This window comes from Blennius ocellaris (assembly GCF_963422515.1).
Source record: "Blennius ocellaris genome assembly, chromosome: 16".
Lineage (NCBI taxonomy): Eukaryota > Metazoa > Chordata > Actinopteri > Blenniiformes > Blenniidae > Blennius > Blennius ocellaris.
In genome coordinates, this window is record NC_137665.1 from 19,519,354 (window position 1) to 19,545,260 (window position 25,907).

General features: G+C 41.0%; 2 protein-coding genes across 2 annotated transcripts; both read right to left on the reverse strand.

Moving 5' to 3' along the window:
- Positions 1 to 53: 53 nt before the first annotated feature.
- grap2a (GRB2 related adaptor protein 2a) lies at positions 54 to 13,590 on the reverse strand. The gene is made up of 8 exons (XM_080511777.1): positions 13,539 to 13,590; positions 8,363 to 8,473; positions 8,195 to 8,286; positions 5,734 to 5,853; positions 2,754 to 2,958; positions 1,629 to 1,736; positions 1,141 to 1,257; positions 54 to 252 (listed from the first exon to the last, which is right to left on the reverse strand). The coding sequence occupies exons 2-8, from the start codon at positions 8,438 to 8,440 to the stop codon at positions 70 to 72; spliced, it is 903 nt and encodes a 300-aa protein (XP_080367903.1). The 5' UTR covers positions 8,441 to 8,473; positions 13,539 to 13,590; the 3' UTR covers positions 54 to 69.
- A 2,178-nt stretch (positions 13,591 to 15,768) lies between these two features.
- Positions 15,769 to 19,943, reverse strand: LOC308141049 (amine sulfotransferase-like; the record flags this gene model as incomplete). The annotated part of the gene is made up of 6 exons (XM_080511052.1): positions 15,769 to 15,878; positions 17,250 to 17,421; positions 17,498 to 17,592; positions 18,608 to 18,734; positions 19,503 to 19,705; positions 19,802 to 19,943. 6 exons carry the CDS (start codon positions 19,941 to 19,943, stop codon positions 15,769 to 15,771), a joined length of 849 nt encoding a protein of 282 aa, XP_080367178.1.
- Positions 19,944 to 25,907: the final 5,964 nt, after the last annotated feature.

The following is a 25,907-nucleotide window of genomic DNA, read 5'->3' on the forward strand; positions in this document are numbered from 1 at the left end:
CCCCCCCCCCCCCACCCGGCCGGAGTCTCTTCGGGGAGAAAAGTTCCGGAAGGTTCCAGACGTTACGTCCTACAGCGGCATGGTGTAGTTGGCAGGAAACAGCCCGCTCCTCCCCCGCAGCCTCCCCTTCCACCAGGAGGCGTCGGAGCGGTCCACAACCTCGATCACGTCGCCCACGCAGAAGCCCAGCTCGTCGTCCTCCTCCGCCGTGAAGTCGTACATGGCCTTGACCTGCACCGCCGGCGCCCTCTGCTGGGGGGGAGGAGAGCAGCAGTGAATATCGCACCGACCATTCACTGAAAAACAGGAGTACCGTAGTACCTGGACTATTCTGTCAGTTACGCGAGAAAGTTTCCTCCTCGGCGGCCGACGACTCGCTGGAAAGAATAACTCTGAAAATATATTTTAACTGCAGTCCTCAAAAGTTTCTTTAACGTTTCCTACGACTGAATATTCCAGACTAATAAGGCCTTTTACACAACAACGACGCTACATCGTTTTCTGCCGTTGCCATGGAAACGGACATCTTTATCAAAAAAAATTTTCACTTGTCATGTAAACGAGGTCCAAGTCGCACTGTCTTTAGTTGTTTGGCTAAAGTGTGACTCGTTTAAAGAAGCAACTTAAATATTGTCTTATACCATCAGTGACCACTAGGTGTCACAGTATAACAACAGAAAGCCGCTACGGCGTCACAGAAAAACCTCCGTGGCTGAATTTGACCGACAGAGCAGGAAGTGTACGTCTCGAGGAAGAAAAATGTCCACAATCACAATTTTAAGTAGATGTAAAAAAAAAAAAAAAAGGAAAAAAAGCAGAACAATATTCGAGTGTCGCCGGTGGATGCAGATTTTTAAAAATTCTACCGGAAGAATAGTCAAACTAAAATGATTTCAGGACAAGAGAAAACAAAAATTAAGAAAAAGGGGAAAAAAGAAAAATAAACAGAATAATGATTGCTAAAAAAAAATAATAAAGGGGGAAAAATGATTAAAAACAAAAAAATTCTGAAAAATGAAATAAAATAAAAAAAACGTAGTGTAGCTCAAACTGCTGTAATGGCTGTAAACAGTTAAATGTCTAAAGTGGGAAAATCCTTTTAAAAATACAAAAAATGGTCACAAAAGCCGGCAGGCTGACCTGGGGGAGGGGCATCGTCTCTGAGGTCCGGCGGGGGGTGAAGCCCGAGCTGACGGGGCTGCTCCTCCCCGTGTGGCCAATGGTGTGCGCTCGCTCCTCCAGTCCCACCTTATTGAGCTGCAAGTGTTTAAAAACACAAGAGACGGTCGGTGACTTTTAGCAAGAAACAATAACATTAGCTTCTTAACTGCTTTTTAATGGGTTAATGGGAATGAAAAGGTAAGAGATAAAAGCTACAAGCTAACAGGTAAAAGCTACAAGCTAAAAGCTACAAGCTAAAATGTAAAAGATAAAAGCTACAAGCTAACAGGTAAAAGCTACAAGCTAAAAGCTAAAAGGTAAAGAGTTAAAAGCTACAAACTAAAAGCTACAAGTGCCAAGCTAAAAGGTATGTGTCGGTTGGTTGATTGGTTGGTTGGGTAATTGATTTGATATGTTGGCTGGTTAAAAGGTAAAGCTGAAAGGTAAAGGTAAAAGCTAAAAGGTACCAGCTGGCTGTGTGGCAGGTCTGAAGCTCTGCGCGGTCCGGCAGCGATGGCGGCGGCCACTGCCGCCGCTGCTGCGTTACGTTGTTCAGGTAAACTTGCTCTTTTTACCTGCAGACAGGAAACAGAGCTGAACAAACAGAAGCACTTCCTGTAGCTCAGCTCAGGAACACTATATTAATTAATGGTCAAACACTGATTAGTCACATTATTAAATCAACCAATATTGGTCGGTTGGTTAATTGATTGTTTTGTAGTTTTTGTTGGTCGGTTGGTTGAGTTGATATGTCAGTTGGTTGGTTAGTTGGTTGTTAAGATAGTCACTTAATTGTTCTGTTAGTGAGTTGGTCTATTAAATGATTGACAAGTAGGCTAGTCCTTCATTCATTTATTAACTGATGTGTTAATTAATTGATTTAATATGTCAGGCAGTCGGTCGGTGGGTCGGTTATTTGATTTGATATGTCGGTCGGTTGATTGGTTGGTTGGTCAATTAATTAACTGACAAGTTGGTTGGTTGGTTAATTTGTTTAGAATGTTGGTCGGTCAGCCTGTTGTTTGGTTGGTTGTTTGGTTAATTGATTTGATATGCCAGTTGGTTGTTTTGTTGTTTGGTTAATTGATTGATTTGATATGTCGGTTGGTTGTTTGGTTAATTGGTTTAATATGTCGGTTGGTCAGTCTGTTGTTTGGTTGATTGTTTGTTTGGTTAATTAACTGATTTGATATGTTGGTTGGGTGGTTGATTTGATATGTCGGTTGGTTGGTTAATTGATTTGATATGTTGGTTGGTTGGTTGGTTGTTAAGCCAGTTGATTAATTGATCTGTTAGTTGTTGGTCTATTAAATGATTGACATGTAGGCTCATTGGTTGGTTAACTAATCGATTGACTGGTATGTTGTTGGTTGGTAACTGATTCCTCAGTTTGCTGGTTGATTAATTATTTCTGTATAACTGATCCGAACCTTCAGAAGTTCTGACCCGTCCTCAAACTAATACAATACAACGTGTATTTGATGAAAAGTACTCGACATTTGAAAAGTTAAAAACGTGTCAGTGTTGGCGAGAGCGAGCAGCACGAGAATGTGCTGAATCAGCGTTCCTCTCTGGACCCTGAAGTGTCGTACCGGCACGGCGGCGGTGGTGGCGGGGGCGGCGGGACTCTGGCTGTCCAAGGCGCTGTCGTTGAGGTAGATCTCTCTGGTTTTGGAGATGGACTTGGTTTTGTAAAACTCCACCAGCTTGTTGAGCGAGGTGAACTTCTCCGACCACAGGAAGTACTGGCCCTTGTTGTCCCGCATCACCTTGAAGTGCTGGACGTCGTTCTCGTGTCTGAGGACAGACGGAGGGTTGCACGGTCTTTTCAGGGGTTTTTAAATAAATAAATAAATAAAATATCAATATTCCATAATCATGACTTTTTTTTTTCTTTGTAATTTTGTGTATTTGCACTTTTTCTTTTTAAATTTTTTTACTGTTACCTTGTAGCACTTTGAGATTTATTTTTTTTAATGAAAAGTGCTTTATGAATATTTTATTTTATTTTATTAATTTCAGACATATATATAATTATTATTATTATTTTTTTTTTAAAGAAGCCAACTTTACTTCCTTCCCACTAAAACCAGATTTCCCTCCAGAACTGAAACACTGAGGTCAGAACTGAGGTGTTTTACCTGATGGATAAACACCTCATTAAAAAAAACTAGCTTGTGGTATCTTGTGGTATTTTAAAGACCAGAAAGAAGAACTACTGATAACCACTCACATTATATCTGTTTCCTCTGTTGGACTGCCCTCTAGTGGTCACTGTGGATAATTGCTAGTATTAATTGCTGCCTCGTGTGCGAAAAAAAGCAGTTGCAATTGAGTAATTCTGCAAGAAAAATTTCAGAATTATTAATAAATGAATTGCAAATGTAATTTATCAACAATTTAACAAAATGCAAGTGCACTTCATTAAAATGCCTTTCAACACTATTCTATTAATCTTTATATATCAAATGTGCTTTTTATGATGATAGAATCAGCTCATCTTACAATGAGATTGGTAATTTGTGAAATTTTACAACTTTAAGGAAGTCGTCTGCCCGAGCACAAATCTATTGAGAAACACTGATCATAGAGCATCTTCCTCCTCGAGCATCAGGTTATAAAGCGCCTTCCTTCACGAACATATAACTTCTCTAATATCCGGAGTAAGAAGAACTTCAGTGTTCTATCTATAGAAACATCTCAGCTCTGAACATGAGCGCTTGTTATCACAGCTCCTGACTCGTCGCCGCGGCGACACGCCCCGGGTGACGTCTATTTACTCGTCTGCTTGAGGAGAACTTCTGCAGCTCACAGCTGGTTGAGTCACTGCAGCTTTTTCTTAAAGGGAAATGCTGCCGCCAGTCGGTCCTTCTCAAGGGAGAAGCGATCCTAAAGGAGAAGTGATCCTAGTCACACTTGGGTTTTTAACAACATTGGGTGTGGTGGCATGAAAACCTGAACACAAGCGACAAGCATGAAGTTTCCCTCGGTTTCAACAAGCGCGGGGTGAAACAGGGTGAAACAGCCTTCGTCAGCGATCGTTGGCGGTTTCACATTAACAGGAACTAATTCCTGTTCCTGGTTAATCTCTTATCAGAGTCAGTTGAAGAGGAGGAAGTTGGCCTTCGCACACACAAAACCTCATTTCGGGGGATTTTGAGTGAGTGTTTGATGGGAAGCTGGCCTGTTTCGTGGATCCCTTTCACAGCCACCGACCTCTTGTTTTGAATCACAGCTTAATAAAGGCGAGGGTTCATTTGGGGATTTCCCCATTTCAGACGAGTCCGATTCAGCTTGGTTTACCGAGTGGTTTGAAAACCGCCAGGAGCCAAAGGGACAAAGGGACGGCTTTTTTATTCTTAGTTTAAGTTAGAGTAGCTGATGTGAAGCTGAAGAGGTGAAGATTTGCAGCAGCGCTTTGGAGCAGCTGAGAGAAGGAAAACAAACCAATCCAGTCGAGTGTAACAACGTCACAAAATATAACAATGTCACAAAATGTAACAATGTCACAAACTATAACAACATTCTAAAATGTAACAACGTCCCAAAATGTAACAACATTCTAAAATGTAACGTCTCAAATTGCAACGTCTCAAAATGTAACATCTAAAATTGTAACATCTCAAAATGAAACGTCTCACAATGTAACAATGTCTCAAAATGTAACGTCTCAAACTGTAACAATGTCTCAAAATGTAACGTCTCAAAATGTAACAACGTTCTAAAATGTAACAACGTCCCAAAATGTAACAATGTCTCAAAATGTAACGTCTCAAAATGTAACAACATCTCAAAATGTAACGTCTCACAATGTAACGTCTCACAATGTAACCTCTCACAATGCAACAATGTCTGAATAATGTAACAACGTCTCAAAATGCAACGTCTCAAAATGTAACAACGTTCTAAAATGTAACAACGTCCCAAAATGTAACGTCTCAAAATGTAACAACGTCTCAAAATGTAACGTCTCAAAATGTAACAACGTCCCAAAATGTAACGTCTCAAAATGTAACAACGTTCTAAAATGTAACAACGTCCCAAAATGTAATGTCCCAAAATGTCACGTCTCAAAATGTAACAATGTCTCAAAATGACACAACGTCTCACAATGTAACGACGTCCCAAAATGTAGCGCTGCACACACATGTACATGAACGATAATCCCGCCATAAAGAGCATAAAGCACAAAACAGGCTCCTCCCATTCTTGTGTCAGACATTTAGAAACTGTTTTTCTGTCTTTAGCCGTAAGCTTGGTTGAGAAATGCACCGACATGCCGACGTGACTGCGTAAATAAAACAACTAAATAAACGTGTCAGACGTCAAGGTCTTGGTCGACTGACAGTTGGTCAAATTTGCAGAACAGTTGCTGGGATTGGTTAAAGCTGCAGGCCACAATTTGGACGTAAATAGTTACGATGGGCATCTCGCGAAATCCTAGGGGGACTGAAAAAAAAAATCCAAACTTTGAGTCCATCCAGACTTTATTTTCATCTTTTATAAGTCTGACATCTGTCATCGGTGTCATCGAACGTGCTAGCGTTAGCCCGCGAGCCGGCGGACACTCACTTGACGGAGATAGAGAAGTCGTTAGGCGAACTCTGGCAGCCTCGGATGACGAAGGCGCCCACGCCTTTGTGTCGTAGGAGATCCTCCGCCGAGCTGCGACTGGCGTTCTCCTGGAACCACCTGAAGGAACCGTACAGCGCGTCAGCTAGCCAAACGTGAACGCGACAGACAGAACGTGTCACTGAAACCAAAATATGAAATATGAATTCAGCTTTTTGTGTGTGGGATTGTTACGTAACCACGGCTTTAGACTCAAGGTGCGGCCTAATAGTCCCTCCTATCTCCTTTCCTATACACTTCTCCTTAACCCCAGAAATGTTTAAATGGCAGCCATGGGTAGACGGAAAAATACGAATTTCATTCACTGTGAAACCTGGCTTTTACTGGTGATATGACAATAAAAACACCTTGAACCTTGAAGATAAGGAGCGTTGGAATTCTCACTAAGGGAAACACTGATGCTTCCTTTAGAGCCTCCTTTAGCCTAGGAAACTCTGATGCTTCCTTTAGCCTAGGAAACACTGATGCTTCCTTTAGAACCTCCTTTAGCCTAGGAAACACTGATGCTTCCTTTACCAAAGGAGACTAGCTCATGCTGACCCACAATTCCTTGTGGCGACAACATTTAAAGGGCCGGCTGATCAGGGAAACTCAGGATGAGTAAAAAGGAGCAGATCATGTAAGTTACCAAAAAAATTATCTGCTGGAACAACTTGAAATCATCTAGAACCCAGATCCCAACCAGGAATGTTCTGGATGTAGTAGAACCGACACAGTAAAGTCCAGTTTTAGTGTTTGATTGGTTCTTTGTTCACCTGCAGACGTTTACCTTGAGTTCCTCTTTTCCTTTGATGTACATTCAAACCTGCTGTACTTGACATCATATCAGTGGTTGGAGCCGCAAGGGAAGTGACAGAATCTCCTGTTACACTACATCTGATCACTTTATCACCACGACACCAACCTTCACCTCTGTCCTTTGTTATTACGCCCCCTAGTGGAGGTGTGATCTGACTGTTACAACAACGTGATCACCTTTCCTAACTCCTTTAGGAAGCCTCATACCACCTTTCCTTAAATCCTTTAGGAAGCCTCCTAACACCTTTCCTTACTCCTTTAGGAAGCCTCCTAACACCTTTCCTTAAATCCTTTAGGAAGCCTCATAACACCTTTCCTTAACTCCTTTAGGAAGCCTCCTAACACCTTTCCTTAAATCCTTTAGGAAGCCTCCAAGCACCTTTCCTTACTCCTTTAGGAAGTCTCCTAACACCTTTCCTAGCTCCTTTAGGAAGCCTCCTAGCACCTTACCCAACTCTTTCCTAACTCCTTTAGGAAGCCTCCTATCACCTTACCCAACTCTATCCTATCTCCTTTAGGAAGCCTCCTAACACCTTTCCTTAACTCCTTTAGGAAGCCTCCTAACACCTTACCCAACTCTTTCCTAACTCCTATAGGAAGCCTCCTATCACCTTTCCTAACTCCTTTAGGAAGCATCCTAACACTTTACCCAACTCTATCCTAACTCCTTTCGGAAGCCTCCTAACACCTTTGCGTAAATCCTTAAGGAAGCCTCCTATCACCTTTCCTAACTCCTTTAGGAAGCCTCCTAACACCTTACCCAACTCTTTCCTAACTCCTTTAGGAAGCCTCCTATCACCTTTCCTAACTCCTTAAGGAAGCCTCCTAACACCTTACCCAACTCTTTCCTAACTCCTTTAGAAAGCATCCTAACACTTTTCGTAACTCCTTTAGGAAGCCTCCTAACACCTTTCCTTAAATCCTTTAGGAAGCCTCCTATCACCTGTCCTAACCCCTTTAGGAAGCCTCCTATCACCTTTCCTAACCCCTTTAGGAAGCCTCCTAACACTTTACCCAACTCTATCCTAACTCCTTTCGGAAGCCTCCTAACACCTTTGCGTAAATCCTTAAGGAAGCCTCCTATCACCTTTCCTAACTCCTTTAGGAAGCCTCCTAACACCTTACCCAACTCTTTCCTAACTCCTTTAGGAAGCCTCCTATCACCTTTCCTAACTCCTTAAGGAAGCCTCCTAACACCTTACCCAACTCTTTCCTAACTCCTTTAGAAAGCATCCTAACACTTTTCGTAACTCCTTTAGGAAGCCTCCTAACACCTTTCCTTAAATCCTTTAGGAAGCCTCCTATCACCTGTCCTAACCCCTTTAGGAAGCCTCCTATCACCTTTCCTAACCCCTTTAGGAAGCCTCCTAACACCTTACCCAACTCTTTCCTAACTCCTTCAGGAAGCCTCCTAACACCTCTCCTAACTCCTTTAGGAAGCCTCTGAACACCTTTCCTAACTCCTTTAGGAAGCCTCTGAACACCTTTCCTAACTCCTTTAGGAAGCCTCTGAACACCTTTCCAAACTCCTTTAGGAAGCCTCCCAACACCTTTCCTTAACCCTGATAGGAAAGGAGACAGGAGGGAGTGTCCAGCGTCTCACCCCGGCGCCTGTAAGTCGATGTAGTTCTTGGGTATGAAGCCCTCCCGCCCGTTCATCTCCGCCCGGCACCACTCGTCCTGCAGGTTGAGGAGCTGAAAGCAGGAGACGTGGAGGCGTTAAAGCGGTGAGATCCTCCGGCGGAACCGCCGCCCCGGGTTCTGCTCGCACCTTCAGGACGTCTCCCCTCCGGAAGCTGAGCTCGTCGTCGTCCGACGGGGCGAAGTCGTACTTTCCTCTGGCCTCCATCAGGAGCAGAGTGACGGGAAGAGCGGCGTTCGTCTGCGGGGAGGAAGAGAAACACAGGAAGCGAAGCTGCGTGAACTCAGTCCTTCAGCAGAAAGTCGAGAAGGTTTCCGCTGCAGCGGTTTGGTATTCAGAGACACAAATCTGAGCTTCGAGGGCAGGAAGTGTTTCTCAATCTCGCTGGACGGCGCTTTAAAACTCAAATGACTCATTCAGGCAACTGCATGAAGTAGAAAATACTCAGTCATCACAGTGTTTCACTGTTAAAGTGATATTTCAAAAGGCTTTGCTCAAAAATAAAACATAAAAAAAGATTTCTGGGTCAAATATTTCACTCGATGTTTATATTATTAGTAACTATACTTTTATACTATTTAATAACAATTATAATATGATCACTAATTTCTTTTCTTGGTCTGATATTTCAATAGATTTTTATATTATTACTCACAATATTTTATAATATTTAATAAGAATTATAACATGATCATGTATTTAAGGGTTTGACATTGCAATAGATTTGTATATTATACGACTTTTAACAGGGACCAAAAAACGTGAACACATTACCGCAACCCTCGCATCTTTGCACTGGCTCCCTGTTCATTTTAGAATTGATTTTAAAATGTTGTTGTTTGTTTTTGTTCCTGTGGTCCCCTGGGTCTTTTTATTTATTTTATTGTTCTTATTTATTTTATTGCTTTTTAAGCGTTTTTGTATTTCTACTTATTCTATTAAATTCTTTTATTCTTATTTGTAGTTTTTTTTAATGTGTTTGTAGTTTTTAATCTGTTTTTATTTAAATTTTATGGTTTTATACTTATTTAGTGTTGGACTGTTAAGTTTAGTTTTTATGTGCAGTCTCATGTGCAGCACTTTGGAAACGCTTTGTTGTTAAAATGTGCGAAATAAATAAAGTGGATTGGATATATTACTGTATTAGTAAAAATAATAGTGTAATATTTAATTATTAACTTAATATAAATATTGGTGCTTAATATTAAACTGCATAGTCAATGATTGTTTTTGGGGGGTCAAATATTTCAATCGATTTTTATATTATTAGTATCAATGTTTTTTTATATTTAATAATTATAATAATATACTATTTAGATTTTATCATATTAAATCACATGGTCAATGACTGTTTTGGGTCAAATATTTCCATTGATTTATATATTATTATGATTGTTTGTATAACATTTATTAATATTATAGTGACATTATTAATGCATAACAAGATATTGTAATATTCTAATAAATACAATAATAAAATTCTCCATTATTATTCTGATTTTCTCTGTGCAAATAAAACAAGGACAGTGGTGATCTGTATAACGTGTTGACGTGATCATATTTGTAAATATCTCTTTCAAAAACAGGGTTTAAATATAGTTTTAAATTGACAATGAAAATTTTTGTTTTTAGAAATATTTGTTTCCATATAAATATAAAATAAATAAACAGAATCAACCACTCATCATTCATTGGTTTTCCGGTATTTGAAATACAGGAGTTTACTTCTAAAGCTGCACCAGATTGAACGTTGTACTTTTTTTTTTTTTTTTTCATACCACCGCACGACTTTTGTAGCAGAATTTACATTAAAGTTCACTTCCTGTTAGATCTCGCCTCACCACAATAAACTAATGACATTCTCAGAAGGACCACAGAGTTCTGATCATGTAAATGACAAAAATAAAGGAACTTGAATAAACTGCTTCACACTTCTCGTAACAACAGAACCACAGTAGAGATTTCTTGTCAGAACCAAACGTGCTTTTATTTTTGTAACATCTTCATCCTGCGTGACGTCCTATTTACAGGCTCTTTCATTTTGAAGGAAACTGTTCCTCGTCCAGCCGTTTCTCACTGGAACCTCCAGAGACAACCTGTAGGGTTTGAAATCTTTAATTCCGCGGCCTGTCGCCCCGCCGGGCGTGAACCCAGCAACCACGTCAACTCTGCTCCGTGGCGTGGTCGCCGATCACCCAACAACAAAACGTCGTTGACGCGCGAAAAAACAAACGGGGCCGTCGTCCTGGCGACATCTAGTGGAGAAATCTACTCAAACTAAAACTACTGGAGTTTGTAAAACAACAGGTCTGTTGGTAGAAACGACAAAATGAGACCAAGAGGAAGACGAAGAGAGAAACATGTATCAACAAACAACCCTGGTCATTGCTGCTTTGACACGCTTACTGTTGCCATGACGACGACGTACCACAATAGTAACGCTACAGTAGTAACGCTACAACAATAATGCTACAATAGTAACGCTACAGTAGCAACACTACAATAATAATGCTACAATAGTAATGCTACAATAGTAATGCTACAGTAGTAACACTACAATAATAATGCTACAATAGTAATGCTACAATAGTAACGCTACAGTAGCAACACTACAATAATAATGCTACAATAGTAATGCTACAATAGTAACGCTACAGTAGCAACACTACAGTATCAATGCTACCATAGTAACGCTACAATAGTAATGCTACAATATTAACGCTACAATAGTAATGCTACAATAGTAATGCTACAATAATAATGCTACAATAGTAATGCTACAGTAGTAACAATACAGTATCAATGCTACAATGGTAACGCTACAATAGTAATGCTACAATATTAACGCTACAATAGTAATGCTACAATAATAATGCTACAATAGTAATGCTACAGTAGTAACAATACAGTATCAATGCTACAATGGTAATGCTACAATAGTTATGCTACAATATTAACGCTACAATATTAACGCTAGAATAGTAATGCTACAATAGTTACGCTACAATAGTAACGCTACAGTATCAATGCTACAATAGTAACACTACAGTACTAATGCTACAACAGTAATGCTACAACAGTAACTCAGCAACAGCTTCAGTGCGTCGTAGCTTATAAAAAGATAAAGAACTCGTCTTACGACCGGCTGCAGGGAACTCGCGGGTATTTTCCGTTTTTTTCTTGTTTTTTTTTTTTTTGTCACCTGCGTCTCGTTCAGCTCCCAGAACAAAGTTTGCAGAGCTGCAGAAACGAGGCTCTCGTTCACCCTCCCCACCACTTCCTTCGCTCGCTAACCACAAACAGAGCGAAGCCTCAACTGGGCGTCTGACAGAAAGAAGACGCAGCGACGCCCACGCAGGATACAGTGACGGCCCGACTCGTTTTCACTGCCAAGCGCTCGTCACAACAAGTCTCTTTAATGGAGAAGTGCAGCTCTTCCTAATTCCAAAATAAATCAAAAAATGAAGTTTTCCAGTTCCTTCTGCAGTGTTGCAGTGAGCGCAGTGCTCACTTCCTGTCTGAGCAGCAGACCTTCATGACCAAAACGCTGTTTTCAACATTTTGCACCAAAATAAAATGTGTCTGGAGCCACAAAACAAGTTAAAAAATTAATGTATCAATATATATTATTTAATATATAATACACAAAATGAATATTAATGTTATACATGCAACAATAAGGTTACGAGAAGGAAAAGTCACAGGCACAATTTCTATTTTATTAATCTTATTTTTTTGCTTTTGTGGCCATTTTTAAAAGTTTTTCTTCAATGGATTTTCCCACTTTGGTCATTTTATGAATCTTGGCAATTTTTAATACTTTAGCCTTTTAGCTGTTTTCGCTGCTGCACCTTTCTGAGTGATTGTGCAGTTTTATACCAGCAACTGTTTTCCTTTTTGTCTCCTTTTTTCTTTATTTTACCTCTATCTATTTTCCTCTTTTCATCTATATCTTCTTTTTTCTTTTCCTTTTTTATTCTTTTGAATCCTTTTTTCATAACTTTTCCCTTTCCCCCTATTTCTTGTATTTGACCTTTTTAATAGTTTTTTCTTATTTGTTTCTTCCAAATTAATTTAATTTATTTTCCTTTTTCCTCTTTTTTCCTTTCTTTCCCTTCCTTTTTTATTCTTTTTAATCTGTTTTCTTATTTTGGTTTTTTTCTTGTTTTTCTTCGATTTCCCTTTATTTGCTTTCCTTTTATCTGCCCTTTCTTTTTTCCTTTTATTTCCTTTCCTATCTTATCTTTTTTTTATTGATTTTAATCTTTTCTTCCTGTTATTCTCTTTCCTATTTTATCTTTTTTATTGATTTTAATATGTTTTTCTTTTATTTCTTTTTCTCAAAGCTATGACTTTGTCTGCATCTGTCCTGGAGGTTAGACCGTTTTCAGTGTGGAATTCAAATGACATAAAAATGAAAGACGACAAAGCTTTCTTATAAACAATATGCCAAATGCGCCGCTACAGAGCAGCTGAAGAGCCACATGTGGCTCCAGAGCCGCAGGTTTCAGACCCGTGGAATGAACTTCCAATTTAAGTAAAAGATTAATGAGATGATGAGATAAAAGCTGGAAAATAAAAGTGTAGAGACAATAGTGAAATGTTGCTCCCTTCAGACGCACCTGCTTCAAACAAGACCGTGAACCAAACGTTCATTGCAACAATTGATATTTGCCAGAAACTGAATAAATCAACTTTCAGTGGAAGTTAATTGTTCTTTTTTCAGGATCTCTATAGCCAAACCTGCTTCACCTGATGCTCATGGGTCACTCAGAAAGCTCGTGAAAATCACCAATACAGAGACGGGGGGGGGAAACCAGGCACAACTAAATCTACTTATTCACAACGACTCCCTTCACTTTTCTTCAGAGAACTGCTTTCCTGTCATTTGTGGTGAAAACACACATAGAAGCGTTTTCATAGATCTACTTTAAAATGCTTGTTTGTTGATTCAGTGTTTGTTGCAGTTGTCAGATTCTACCTGATCCTGTTGTGACGATTCAGAGAAAAGAGCTGAATTTGTAATTAAAAAAAAAAAAAGGTGTTTTACCATCATTCTGACCGACTTCACTATTTAAAAAACCTGCACTAAAAACTGTAACTGCACAAAACAAAAACAAAAAGCCAGATAAAACAGTTTTCATCCAGAAGGAACAGTACTGCTCAGAAAGTCAGACTGGTTGATGAAGGAGGGAGAAGTGAGAGAAAGAGAGAGAGAGAGAAAGAGGAAGAGGACAAACTCAAAGCAGTTGTGTCCATCGGGGAGCTTTAATGTCCCCAGATTGAGACGAGCTGGAGGTTTTACCTGTCCTCAGGTGCAGCTGAGACTTCAGAGCTTCCCTGCAGACATCCTCGGGATAAAAGAAGCTGAGAGTCACAGAGAGATGGAGGAACGACGAGCCTCCGCCCTGAACGACACGCGCCCCCCCGAAAAAGCTGGTGGTGGGCGCCCCCTGCTGGCAGCGCCTGCTTCTCACGCCACCGGTTCACTGCGTCCGTCCTTCATTGGAGGTTTTTGTTGTTGTTGTTGTTGTTGTTTTGAATCCGGTCGAGATCAATAAATGTCTGCATGTGGAGACTCTGGCAGGAGGAAGTGACTGAAGCGATACGCTGGTGACTGAACTCCACTTCCTGTTTCAGCCAACGTGGAGGTCAAAGAGGTCAACTGGGAGAGCCAATCAGCTTCCAGCTTCTCTTCTCTCGCTTTCCTTTGGTTTTATTGAAAACACTTTGAATCAGACAGTTTCTTTCTATCTATCTATCTATCTATCTATCTATCTATCTATCTATCTATCCATCCATCCATCCATCCATCCATCCATCCATCCATCCATCCATCCATCCATCCATCTATCTATCTATCTATCTATCTATCTATCTAGCCATCCATCCCTCTATCTATCTATCTATCTATCTATCTATCTATCTATCTATCTATCTATCTATCTATCTATCTATCTATCTATCTATCTATCTATCTATCTTTCTTTCTATCTATCTATCTATCTATCTCTATTTTGTGAACTTTGAAACAAATGTAAAAAAAAATATTGTTTCCTTTTATACTTTTTTTTACTGTTTCTTTTCTTCACTGCTCCAGTCTCATTTTAACAAGAGAATAAATCATGTTTGTTTGTTTGTTGACTGTTGGTTTCTTTAGTTTTTGGTTACTTGGTTTGTTCATTTGTCTAATCGTTTGTTTGCTTGTTTGTTCACTGTCTGGTTTGTTCGTCGATTGTTGGTTTCTACAGTGTCTGCTTGTTTGGTGTTTGTTGGTTGGTTTGTCTGTTGGTTCAGTGGTTTGCTGGTTTGTTTGTTTGTGCCGTGTTTGTTGGTTTGGAGTTTGTTAGTTTGTCCTATGTTTGGTTTCTGTCGGCTTGTCAATTTGTTTGGTGTTTGTTTACCATTTGCTTATTGGTTTGTTTGTTCAGAATCAGAAAAAAATTCTAATTCTAAAGAAGTAGAATAAAAAACAAAAAAAGATTAAAAATGAGTTAAAAACATGCAAAAATGCTCTCAGAAAAAAAAGTGAAACCATTAGAATCAGTTTATTTGGTCTCAAGTGCAATTTCTCACTTGTGGGACCAACAATGGTTCATCCAATCCAATCCAATCCAATCCAATCCAATCCAATCCAATCCAATCTAATCTAATCTAATCTAATCTAATCTAATCTAATCTAATCTAATCTAATCTAATCTAATCTAATCTAATCTAATCTAATCTAATCCAATCCAATCCAATCCAATCCAATCCAATCCAATCCAATCCAATCTAATCTAATCTACTCTAATCTAACCTAATCTAATCTAATCTAACCTAACCTAACCTAACCTAATCTAATCTGAGGTTGCAGACCTCTGGGTTCTTGGATTGTGGAGCCTGTGGTGCCGCTCTCGGCCACTAGGGGAGGCACTTTTATGTTAAATGTTAAATGAAGGTTGATTTGTGTCAAGATGTTTTAATCTAAACAGATTAATATTTAGATTAATATTTAGACAACTGAGATTACAATTGGAGAAGCGTAACAAATACATAATAACAAAAACGTTTTAGCAGCAATAAAAGATATTTGTGGTTTTAAAGTGACAGAACTTTTCTGCTATGACGAGTACATGTATTGATACTTTTCACCATCATTGTTACTTTAATGATACATTTGAACTTTAACTGGTTCTTTATTGAGTCTCACTACGACAGGTACTTTAGTTACTCTTTTTAATCATATATAATATTTAGATTTGAATTTACAACCGCACCCGTCACTGTGTGGCTACATGCTAACCGCTACGCCACTGTGCCGAATCAACAAACAACCAATTTCAAAAAAACAATTTCTTTAATTCTGTCTGGCATTGAAACACGACGATCAACAGCAACAAAACACGAGCGGACAAGACAAACAATTTAACTTAAGACAGACAGGATGTAAGATTTCTTTTCTGAAGCCACGCGGCTCCTTCGTTAGCGTTTATTAATCATTTCAGTAGTGAGATTTCCTTCCCCCAGCAGGGGGCGCAGCAGGACTTTGTCTTCTATTCCCAGACGAAGTTGAGGCCAAGATGTCCCAGTTTCTCCTCAATCAGCCGATCGATTCGTCGACTCTGTTCAGGACTGAAGACGTTCTTCCAGTCGCCGATCTGACCTGGTGAAGACAAACGGCTTCGTTTCTCCACGACGGACATTTAACAAAGTTTACATCCTCGTGTGAAGAAAGAGAAAGTTCTCTTTTCTTTCTTTCTTGAGGATGATTTAAATGTGAATGCTAAAATACTAACGAGTCGACGGTGAGTCACTGCATGAAGGACGGGAGGGATGAGTTTGATCCATCCATCTGTCATCCCTCCATCCATCATCTTTCCATCATCCATCTGTCATCCACTTGTTTACTAACCATCCACTCATTTGTCCTTCATCCATCCAACCATCATCATTCCATCAGTCATCAATCCAGCCATCATCTCTTTCTTTCCACTCATCCATCCATCTATCCATTTGTCATCTATCCATCCATCTTTCTTTCTTAACATCCATCCATCCATCATCTTTCCATCTGTCATCCACCTGTTTATTAACCATCCACTCATTTGTCCTCCATCCATCCATCATCATTCCATCCATCAGTTATCCATATATCATCTCTTTCGTTCCACTCATCCATTATCCATCCATCTATCCATTTGTCATCTATCCATCCATCTTTCTTTCTTAACATCCATCCATCCATCCATCATCATTCCATCTGTCCATCCATCATCTCTTTCTTTCCATCCATCCGTCCATCTATCATCTTTCCATTTGTCATCTATCCATCCATCATCCTTCTTTCTAAACATCCATCCATCCATGATTCCATCTGTCATCTCTTTCTTTCCACTCATCCATCCATCTATCCATTTGTCATCTATCATCCATCATCCTTCTTTCTAAACATCCATCCATCCATGATTCTATCTGTCATCTCTTTCTTTCCACTCATCCATCCATCTATCCATTTGTCATCTATCATCCATCTTTTGTTCTTAACATCTATCCATCCATCCATCATCATTCCATCTGTCATCGATCCATCCATCATCTCTTTCTTGCCATCCATCCATCTGTCATCCATCCATCTATCATCTTTCAATCCATCATCTTTCTTTCTTAACATCCATCCATCCATCCATCATTCCATCTGTCATCCATCCATCCATCATCTTTCTTTCTTTCTGACCCCCCCCCCCCCCCCCCCCCCCTCCCTCCCTCACCAGTTCCTCCATGAAGCCCAGTATCGATTCAAAAGTGACCAAACTGGTTAAAACCAGTCCAAAATTAATCTTCAGTTCAAAACGAGCGTCGGTTCAACTCTGGTCCAAAACTGCGTTTAAAAAACAGCCAGAGTCCAAACCTTCGCAGGAGAACAAGGTAAAGCCGGTGTGAGAGTCGACGTGTGACATCACGAAGTCAAATCCTCGTCCTGAAGTTGCTGACCTGCATCAAAGGTGTTTTCCCTCTGCAGGTTGCGTCACGTTACCTTTGCGCATGAAGTTCCCCCGGACCTTCTCCTTCGGCAGGAACTCGTAGTTCGCCTTCGTGTCCTTCTTCATGTTCTTGAACGTCGACTTCTCCACCACCTTGTCCACGTCGGCGTCACTCAGGCTTTTCCCCAAGAAGCCGCAGATCTTCTTCACCCCCTCCCTCAAGTTCTGGAGGGACGGAGCGACGACATGGAGACATCTGAGGACGTCGGGCGGAGCTTTGACAAAAGGAGCAACTTCTCACCAACACCATGTCCTCGTAGGACAGCATGAGGACACTGTACTGGTCCTTGTTCTGGTGCCACTCCCGGATGTGGTCGAACCAAGACCCACCCAAAACTGTGGAGAGACACGTCGCATCCCGTTAGTAGTGTCCACCGTGACCTTTGACCCCCAACCGCTAAGCAGGGTAATGACGTCACTGCGTCATGTGACCTATCAGAGGAGAGGGAATTGGAAACGGAACATTTTAGTGCTGGTTTGACGTCAATCGGATTGAAACTGACCGCGTTATGACGAGAATCCCTTTGTGACCGTTTCGTGCCCTCGACCTTGACCTTTGACCCAACCGCTCTCCAAAGTTAGAGGAACCACAAAGGAGAATCCTCCTGAAAGCTTCATGCCATGCGGGTCGTTTAATGCGAAAAGTTGGTGACGTACACACATACGAAACCAATAAATAAATAAATACACGTGGACAAAAACAACTTTTGCCAGCGAATAAAGGGGCTTTAAGCATCACAGGTACAGTTCAGATATACTGTATTTAGCTTCACCGACGATAGTTGGGCAACAAGGTTGTTTTCGTCTGCGTGTATTTATATACTGGCTTGTATGTATTTGGCCAACTTTTCGCAAAAACTACTCTCCCGAATTGCATGGAATCTTCTGGGATGATCTGTCGTCTTCAACGGACCGATTTAATAGATTGTGGGACGTTGATGACGAACCCTTTCCGAATAAATCCCCTAAAAAAACTGCGAAAAAAATCTCCCATTCATCCCAAGAGCTAACGGCTAACATGCTGGTGATGCTAACTCGGTTCCACAGACAAATGTGGCGTTGGCGACTGTCTGCGGTCTACCGAGCATAGCTCTATGTTGTTATATTTTTAAAGGCTTTTTTTTTGGGGGGGGGGGGGGTTTCCCACTTTAGCCATTTTACACATCTTGATTATTTTAGCCTCTTTAGCTGTTCACAGCTGCTGGACATTTGCCCTCTGACACCAGAACTGATCTAAGCTTTTCCCCAGATCTATAAAACTCAGAGCGTTCCTCTGATGAGACAGGTTAAAGATTAGCTTTAACTAATTAAAGGTTGTCGTCTCAGAGGATGCGGACGTGAAGCGTCGCACCGTTTCCCTTCAGGTATTGCTCAAGAAAGGTCTCGAAGGTCTCGGGAGCGTCCAGGTCAGTGAACTCTCTGCTGAAGTGGTAAAAGGACGTGATGTTGTCCTTCGGGTTCCTCGTCACGTAGATGATCTGAAAATTAAAAATTAAAAAAAGAGAGAGAGAGAGCAGATGAATCCAATCCAACTTATTCATGAAGCACTTTTAAAAGACAAGATGTAAAGTTCACATGTTTACATGAAATAGATAAAAGATGCAGGCAAGGCAATAACACAAACGCAGTTAAAACAAATTATAGCTATAAAGCAGGTCACATGACGTCGAAGGCTGAAGAGAACAGGCGGGTTTGAAACGCGTTTTGAAACAAAGAAACGATTAACAAGAACAAAGGTTTATGCAAACAGAACCACAACAAAAATAGAATATAAACCCAGAACTATAAACACAAGAAAGATTCCGATTCGCAAAGTCACAATTACGACGGCTCACAAAGAGCAATATGGAGAACAAGCTAAGGTTTCATCCAACTAATCTTTTAATTTAAATCAGTGCTGTCAAATTAACTGATTAATCACACTATTTCCTGTAATTGATTACGATTAATCGAATTTGTTTTTTCTACTTACAGTGAGACTGAAGCTTGTAAAGGATTCTTATTCATGGAAAACCAACGAATTGATAGACAGACAGACAGACAGACAGACAGACAGACAGACAGACAGACAGACAGATAGATAGATAGATAGATAGCAGGCTAGCAACCATTTTCAGTGCACACACACACACACACACGCACACGCACACGCACACACACACACACACACACACACACACACACACACACACACACACACACACACACACACACACACACACACACACACACACACACACACACACCTTGGCCTTCTTCTCCTTCAGGCCCAGGGGCATGAGCGCCGGGAAGAGGTGGGAGGAGAAGAGTCGGGGTGACGGCCGGCTGGCGTAGTCCCACTCCTCGTTGTACTCCAGCCAGGGCATCTGCACGAAGTTATTGGGGAATTGGTTGAGGCCGCCGGCCAGCTCGCAGATAGAGATGACGACCTGCTGAACCCAGATGGTTCCTGCAGGAAACCCGAGAGGGGGAAAAATAAACAAAACACACCCTTCAGCCGATCCGTCTGGGAAAAGCGTCAGATTTAGGGAGTTTTCTCACCGACCTGACTTGGGATACGTGACGAGAAAGACGTCGCTGTCTCTCACTTCAAAACCCTGGAGAGAGTCGATGTACTCCGGGGTGGTGTAGCCCACCGGGAAGGTGGAGTTCTTGTACCTGCAGAGACGCTCCGTCACCTGCTCCATGTCTGCGACTCTGCCGAGCCGACGGCGACGGCAGGAGGAGAAAAGCGGCGGGTTGGACTCTGAACCCTCGGGTCCCTTGTGACTACCTGCTATCTCCAGCCAGGCTCTTCATCTGCAACATTAAAAATCGTAGTACTTCACGCTCACCGGCTATGAAATAAAACACTCCGCTGTTTGTTTGTTTTTAAAATCACAGAGTCTAATTTCTGGTCCCAAACAGACCGAGAGGAAAGTTTCCACTGTACGAGACGAGCCACCAACACACCTCTGAAGAGAAGCTCTGCTCACACCTCTTTGTCAGGTCTAAACCCCTGAATTAGGTCAATAAAGAGAAGACACAGGAATCAAGAAACAATCAAGGTACTTGCAGCAAGGGAAGACACCAAGTTCACCTCTCAGGGCTCGCTCAGAAGTCTTCACAGAATGCTCTCTACCAGCCTTCTTTATTGGCAGCTCAGTGGGCCGGAACACAAGTTGTAAACACACACGGGTTCAAACTGGTTCCTGTGGTCTGTCTTACAGGATCATAAAAACACAACTAATTCGAAGGGGGGAGAAACACAAACAATTAGCAGATAAAGATGTCACGTGAGGTGCAGGGGCTGCAGGCCACTGCACTCAAAGGTCGGCACAGCATTTGCACAAGCATGAACAAATGATAATGAACATTTCTCCTCACATTTCCCTCCTGTTTATCATTTGTGAATGCCAAAGTTTCATTTTCACACATTACAACTTCACAATTTACACACAGAAAGAAAATTGTACTGATATTTTCACAACATCATCATATTCTTCTCTCTCGTGTGGGTTACAATCTCCTCGAATGGAGTGAAACAAAGTCATCAGTCATCAGACAACATTACATTCGCGATTGAACCTGTGATCATTTTCAAAATCATAGAACAAATACACAACAATACGCATAAGGTGAATAGATAGAATAACAATGATATCATAAGAATCTGGATACATATTTTTTTAACAGCATTGTTTTCCATCTGCCTTGCCTAAACCAAGACGCAAGGTCTCAATATACCCAAGTATCCTTTCATTCTTTTATTTTCTTCTTCAAGTCACTCTATTTGTGATGAGGAAATAATTTGACTCAGAGTCTGGAATGTACGTACAGCAATGTTCTCCAATTATTTCACAAACTCCTCCTTTATCTGCCAATAGAAGGTCCAGAACCACTCTGTGTTGTAAAATCATCACGCGCATGGCTCGCTCCTCTGGATCATCTCTCAACTGTTGTGCTAACTGCAACACAAGTTCCATGAGATCCTCCAAGTCCCAGTAGATCTCATTCATTCCGTTTCCCAGAAAAGCCACACCATACTGAGGAAATAATGTCATAAATACTCCCCATACATCAGAAATTACTCACTTGTGATTTCATTTATGGACCTCTTTTTCGGCGAGAAGGTTTCAGGTGGGGAGTGTGTGTAACATTAAAGGTATAGTAGAGGATTTTCTTCTTCCGGGTGGATCATCAAAATAACTGGTCCTCCCAATTGTCAATCATTCTGGTGATATATGACGTAAGCCCGTCGTACGTGCTCGTCCCTGCGCGCAGCTCACTCCACACGGCTCTCATCATGCCGGTGGCCGACCCGACGCATTATTCTCGGACATTTTTACACAGTTTCACCCCCTCTGGTGCAAATCTTCTTGTAAAGTGAGCTTATGTGAGCGATGCCGACTTGTAAACAGAGCGTGCACGAGGAGAACTGGGCTCGTGCATGTCTCTCGCACGCGTTTTAGTAGGCGTTCCGTCTCGGGAGCAGGTACAGCGTTGCGCATGCGCATTTTTTTCAAACGGTGGAGAGGGCGGTTCTTTCCTAAAATTCCTGAAAATCCTCCTGTATACCTTTAACTCTTGGATAACAATTGCTGCTGGAGATTATTTAGCCAAATAACAAGTTTCCACACCAAAGCAAAGAAAACATCACAACAATTGCTACAAGAATACCAAATGTAACACAGTTTGTAGTTGCATCCTGGAGTGACTCCCAGGGGGAGTCGACCTCTCTTCTTTGTCGATGTCATCTCTGGCGGAGTCATAACCTATCTCGGAGGGATAGGTTACAAGCACATCACCTCCAAACCCCAACGTTTGTGTGTCATTGGGGTTCTCTAGCTAACAGTGTACTTGTCCTGCTGGGTTCCTCAGGTGTCAAGTTCTCAAATGACTTAGAGGTTCTCCCTGCTTCACTGACGGCTCTAAATTGCCCCGCACCCCTTTGTAGTCAGCCTTCCCCTCTTAGTCATCAGAACCTTCCCTGAGAAACCTTAATTTCTTGCAGTGAGACAAGTGGATCCAAGTGGATCGCTCAGCAACCTTCACAGCAGTGGGTGTGGTCGGAAGTACTTGGAACGAGCCTTCACATCGAGGGCTGGACCATGTCTTCCGTTTCCCACCTTCACCGGTTCTGCTTCCTGTTGGGAAAGTTGAGAATCTCGCATTTCGTTAGTTTATTTCACTTCCTTGGATTTCAACATCTCTCTCATCCAATCAGCAAGTGTCATTTCAGTTTCATCTTGTAGTCTCATAATCTGTAGTTGTGGTAAGTGACATGGTCTACCATGGATGATTTCAAATGGTGTGAATCCTGTTTCAGTGCTAGGCACTATTCTCATGTTTAGTTGCACTAAATCTAAACATTTAGTCACTTTGTTGCACACTGGTTTTCCATACACTTTTCTAGTCTGCTTCTAACTGTCCCATTTGTTCTATCTACTCGTCCTGCACTTTGTAGATGATAAGCAAACTGTTTTTCTAGTTTTATTCACAAATTTCCTACAACTTTTTGTCCAATCTAATTTACAAAATGGCTTCCATTGTCACTGTAAATTAATTTTGTGATACCATGTGTTGGTATGATGGTTTTAACATAGTTTTCTCCACTGTTATTGCTTCAGGGTGTTTTCTAGGATACAATTCTCTCCACTTTGAACATGCATCAAACTTTTTAGAATAGGAATTTAATCCATATGTGTTAGTGTACTAGTGCCACCATCCCTCCTGTTGAGACATGTCTTTGCCCATGACTCATAATTGCTGCCCATTTGTGTAGGGACTTCAAGAGGATGGGTTTATCTCTCACTTTGTTTCCTACATTAGCCAAATAATGCAAAAGTGCGATTGTGTCATTCATACACTGTTCTTTTGTTTTAGACGCTACAAGAAGATCATCCACATAAATTACAATTTGGTTTTCTTCTGGAGGAACAAATTTAGCTAAGCAACTTGAAATAGCTTGTGAGAATATTGTGGGACTTCCACAATATCCTTGAAGTCATCTTGTAAATGTGTACCTTTTCCCTTCAAATGTAAATTCAACCCAATATTGGCTGTCTGGATGTACAAGAATTGAGAAAAAATTCATTACTTAGATCAATTGCTGACAATATTTTTGCTCCTGGATCCAGACTATTTAACAGTGTGAAGATCTAGCACCACGATTGTACGCTGTATAACTGCAAAGTTTCCAGCTTGTAGATCTTTGCACCATTCACCATCCCATTGATGGGTCTGCCTTTTTTTACAGGAAATATTGGAATGTTGCAGGTTAAATCATAACATTCTCTGAGTACTCCCACTTGCAACAATTCTTTGATCACCAGCCTAATTCCTTCTTTAACATCTAGTTTGAGAAGATATTGTTTCACACAGGATCTACGTTCAGTTTTACGTCTCATTTTTATTGGTTCGCAATCCTTCAGCAGTCCCATATGTGTGTGCTCTTTTCTCCACAGAGATAGGGGAGACTCTTTAAGTGCTCTTCCTCTCCTGCTGTGAGCAGAATGTTTCACCATTCACTTGTGCTCTCGTCTGTCTTTTGGATAGCGGGTGTTGTGCTCGCAACCCAGCCGAGACTTTATTGCCACAATCTGATGTACTGGCCATAAAAACTCCAAATCCTCATGTGGATGTGGTTGCCCATCAGTCCTTTGAAGGTAGAGGATGTGAGGTTGATAACATTTGTGTCTGTTCATCTGCTGATCTTATCTAAACCTTGTGGTTTGATGGTTTCAGTTCTCTGGGTTTACGTCGCAAAACTATTCTGCCGGCTCCTAAGTCACTTAGGAAAACAACTGGTTGTCTGTCCACTAACAGTGTTATTTCTAGTTTCCAGCTAAATCCCTCATATGCTGCTAGAACGTCCCCCAAATCCATGTCAAATTCTTCACTTGGGTACATTGTTATGGGTCTGTCACCTATTTGCTCCATTTGTCTGTCTATTTCATCATATCTCTGAGAATAGCTTTATCTCTTTCTGATTCACTATTCTGTCCTCTGTCTCGTCATGCCTGTTACTGACCCTTTCTTTCCTTATTCCTACAGTCTCGTGCAAAATGTCCAATCTTTCCACAGTTCCAACACTCATCTCTCTCATTTGCTGACCTAACTTTTCTACCTTACCTTGTTCCTGTCACAACTTCTTCCTTGTCCTCTCCCTTGTCTTCTGCCTCTTCTTTGGCCGCCATGGCCATCAAAGTAACATACTTCTCCTTCAAAACACACTTCCTCTTCAAAATAAATCACCTTTCTGTTTCTTGTCCTTCTTCTTATCTCTGGTAATCTTCTCTGCATGTATTGACCATCTCATCAAGTGTGCTGTTTGCAGTTGGAAGGTCAACACAGTGCTCTCTCATCCAACTTTGCACTTCTGGTCTAAGTCCATTCAACAGAGCATTTTTGATACAGTTGGTTCCTCTGGGCTAAGTAATCCACCTGTTTTACTCCAATTTTGTTTAAGAGGTTTTGTAAATCTAGTGTTTGGTCTCAAACTCTCTGATTGTTCATGTAGGCAATAATAGACAGTGAATCCAGAAAGGGGTAAATTCTTGCACCACTGTTTACCGAAGGACTACTCCCCCAGCCTGTCCTTCATCCTCCTCTCCCTGTTCATTATCTCTATGTCCCTGTCTGTTTCTGCCCTGTGATGTTGTTTTATTGTCCTCTCCCTTTGCTACTAAGCCATGAACTGTTTCTGTTTTTCCTTTTATTACACCTAATTTTCTGTGGTGGGCTTCACTAAGCCATTTTTGTGTGCGTTGTCGCTCTTTGGTTTTTTTTTCCTTTTCTCTTCCTGTTTGTTGCATCTCTTCTACTTTAAGTTTGTTAACTAATTGAGTGCATGTTTCAACATGCAGTTTCCCATTGAATTCGTATTTTTTTCCCCACGATTTCAAATATTTAACTGAATCTGGGTGTTTTAGTTTCATGTTTAGTTTTGCATCTCCTTCCACTTCAGTAGTTTTACCGCAACAATTATTTCCCATTTAGTTTTTTTTTTTTTTTTCCATAAATGCCACTGTTGCAGACTCAAAGAGGAGAAATGTCTCACGGACCAGTCCCTTCCTCCTTGAAAGACAAGCTTCTAGGGCAAACCTGTTGTTCGCTCCGGTCTTTCACTGGGTGTTCTATCACAGGAGTAAGGACCGTTTTAGATCTCACTTCAAAACTGCTTAAAGATCCTCAATAAAAGGCTAAATTTACTCCACTGGAATGACCTCACTTGACACCGTAAGGTTTACCAGTCATCCAGTGTTTCGATTCAGTCACTTTTCATTCACACAGTCATTCACTGAATTTCAGAGTCTTGCTTCCCTGTTCTTAAATCAGCTCACTAAATTCATCAGTGGGTTCAACTAGTTTTTTCTTCTTATTTATTTAGCGCTGCCTGTGGACTTACCTACTGCTCCCTTTCAAGACTTATGCAGGGTTTTTGCCTCCCTGAGGACTTTTCTTGACTTATTCACTGAATTTTAGTTCTTGCCTTCGTCCATCATGTACTTTAAATATGATCACTAAATCGGCTCACCAAATACTAAGTTTAGTCCTTGCCTTCATGATTTTGCCACGCATTTTAAATACTTGCACTAAATCGGCTATACCTAATACTGTTGAGTCCTTGCCTTTATGATTTAGGTCAACAAAATACCTTCATGATCAAT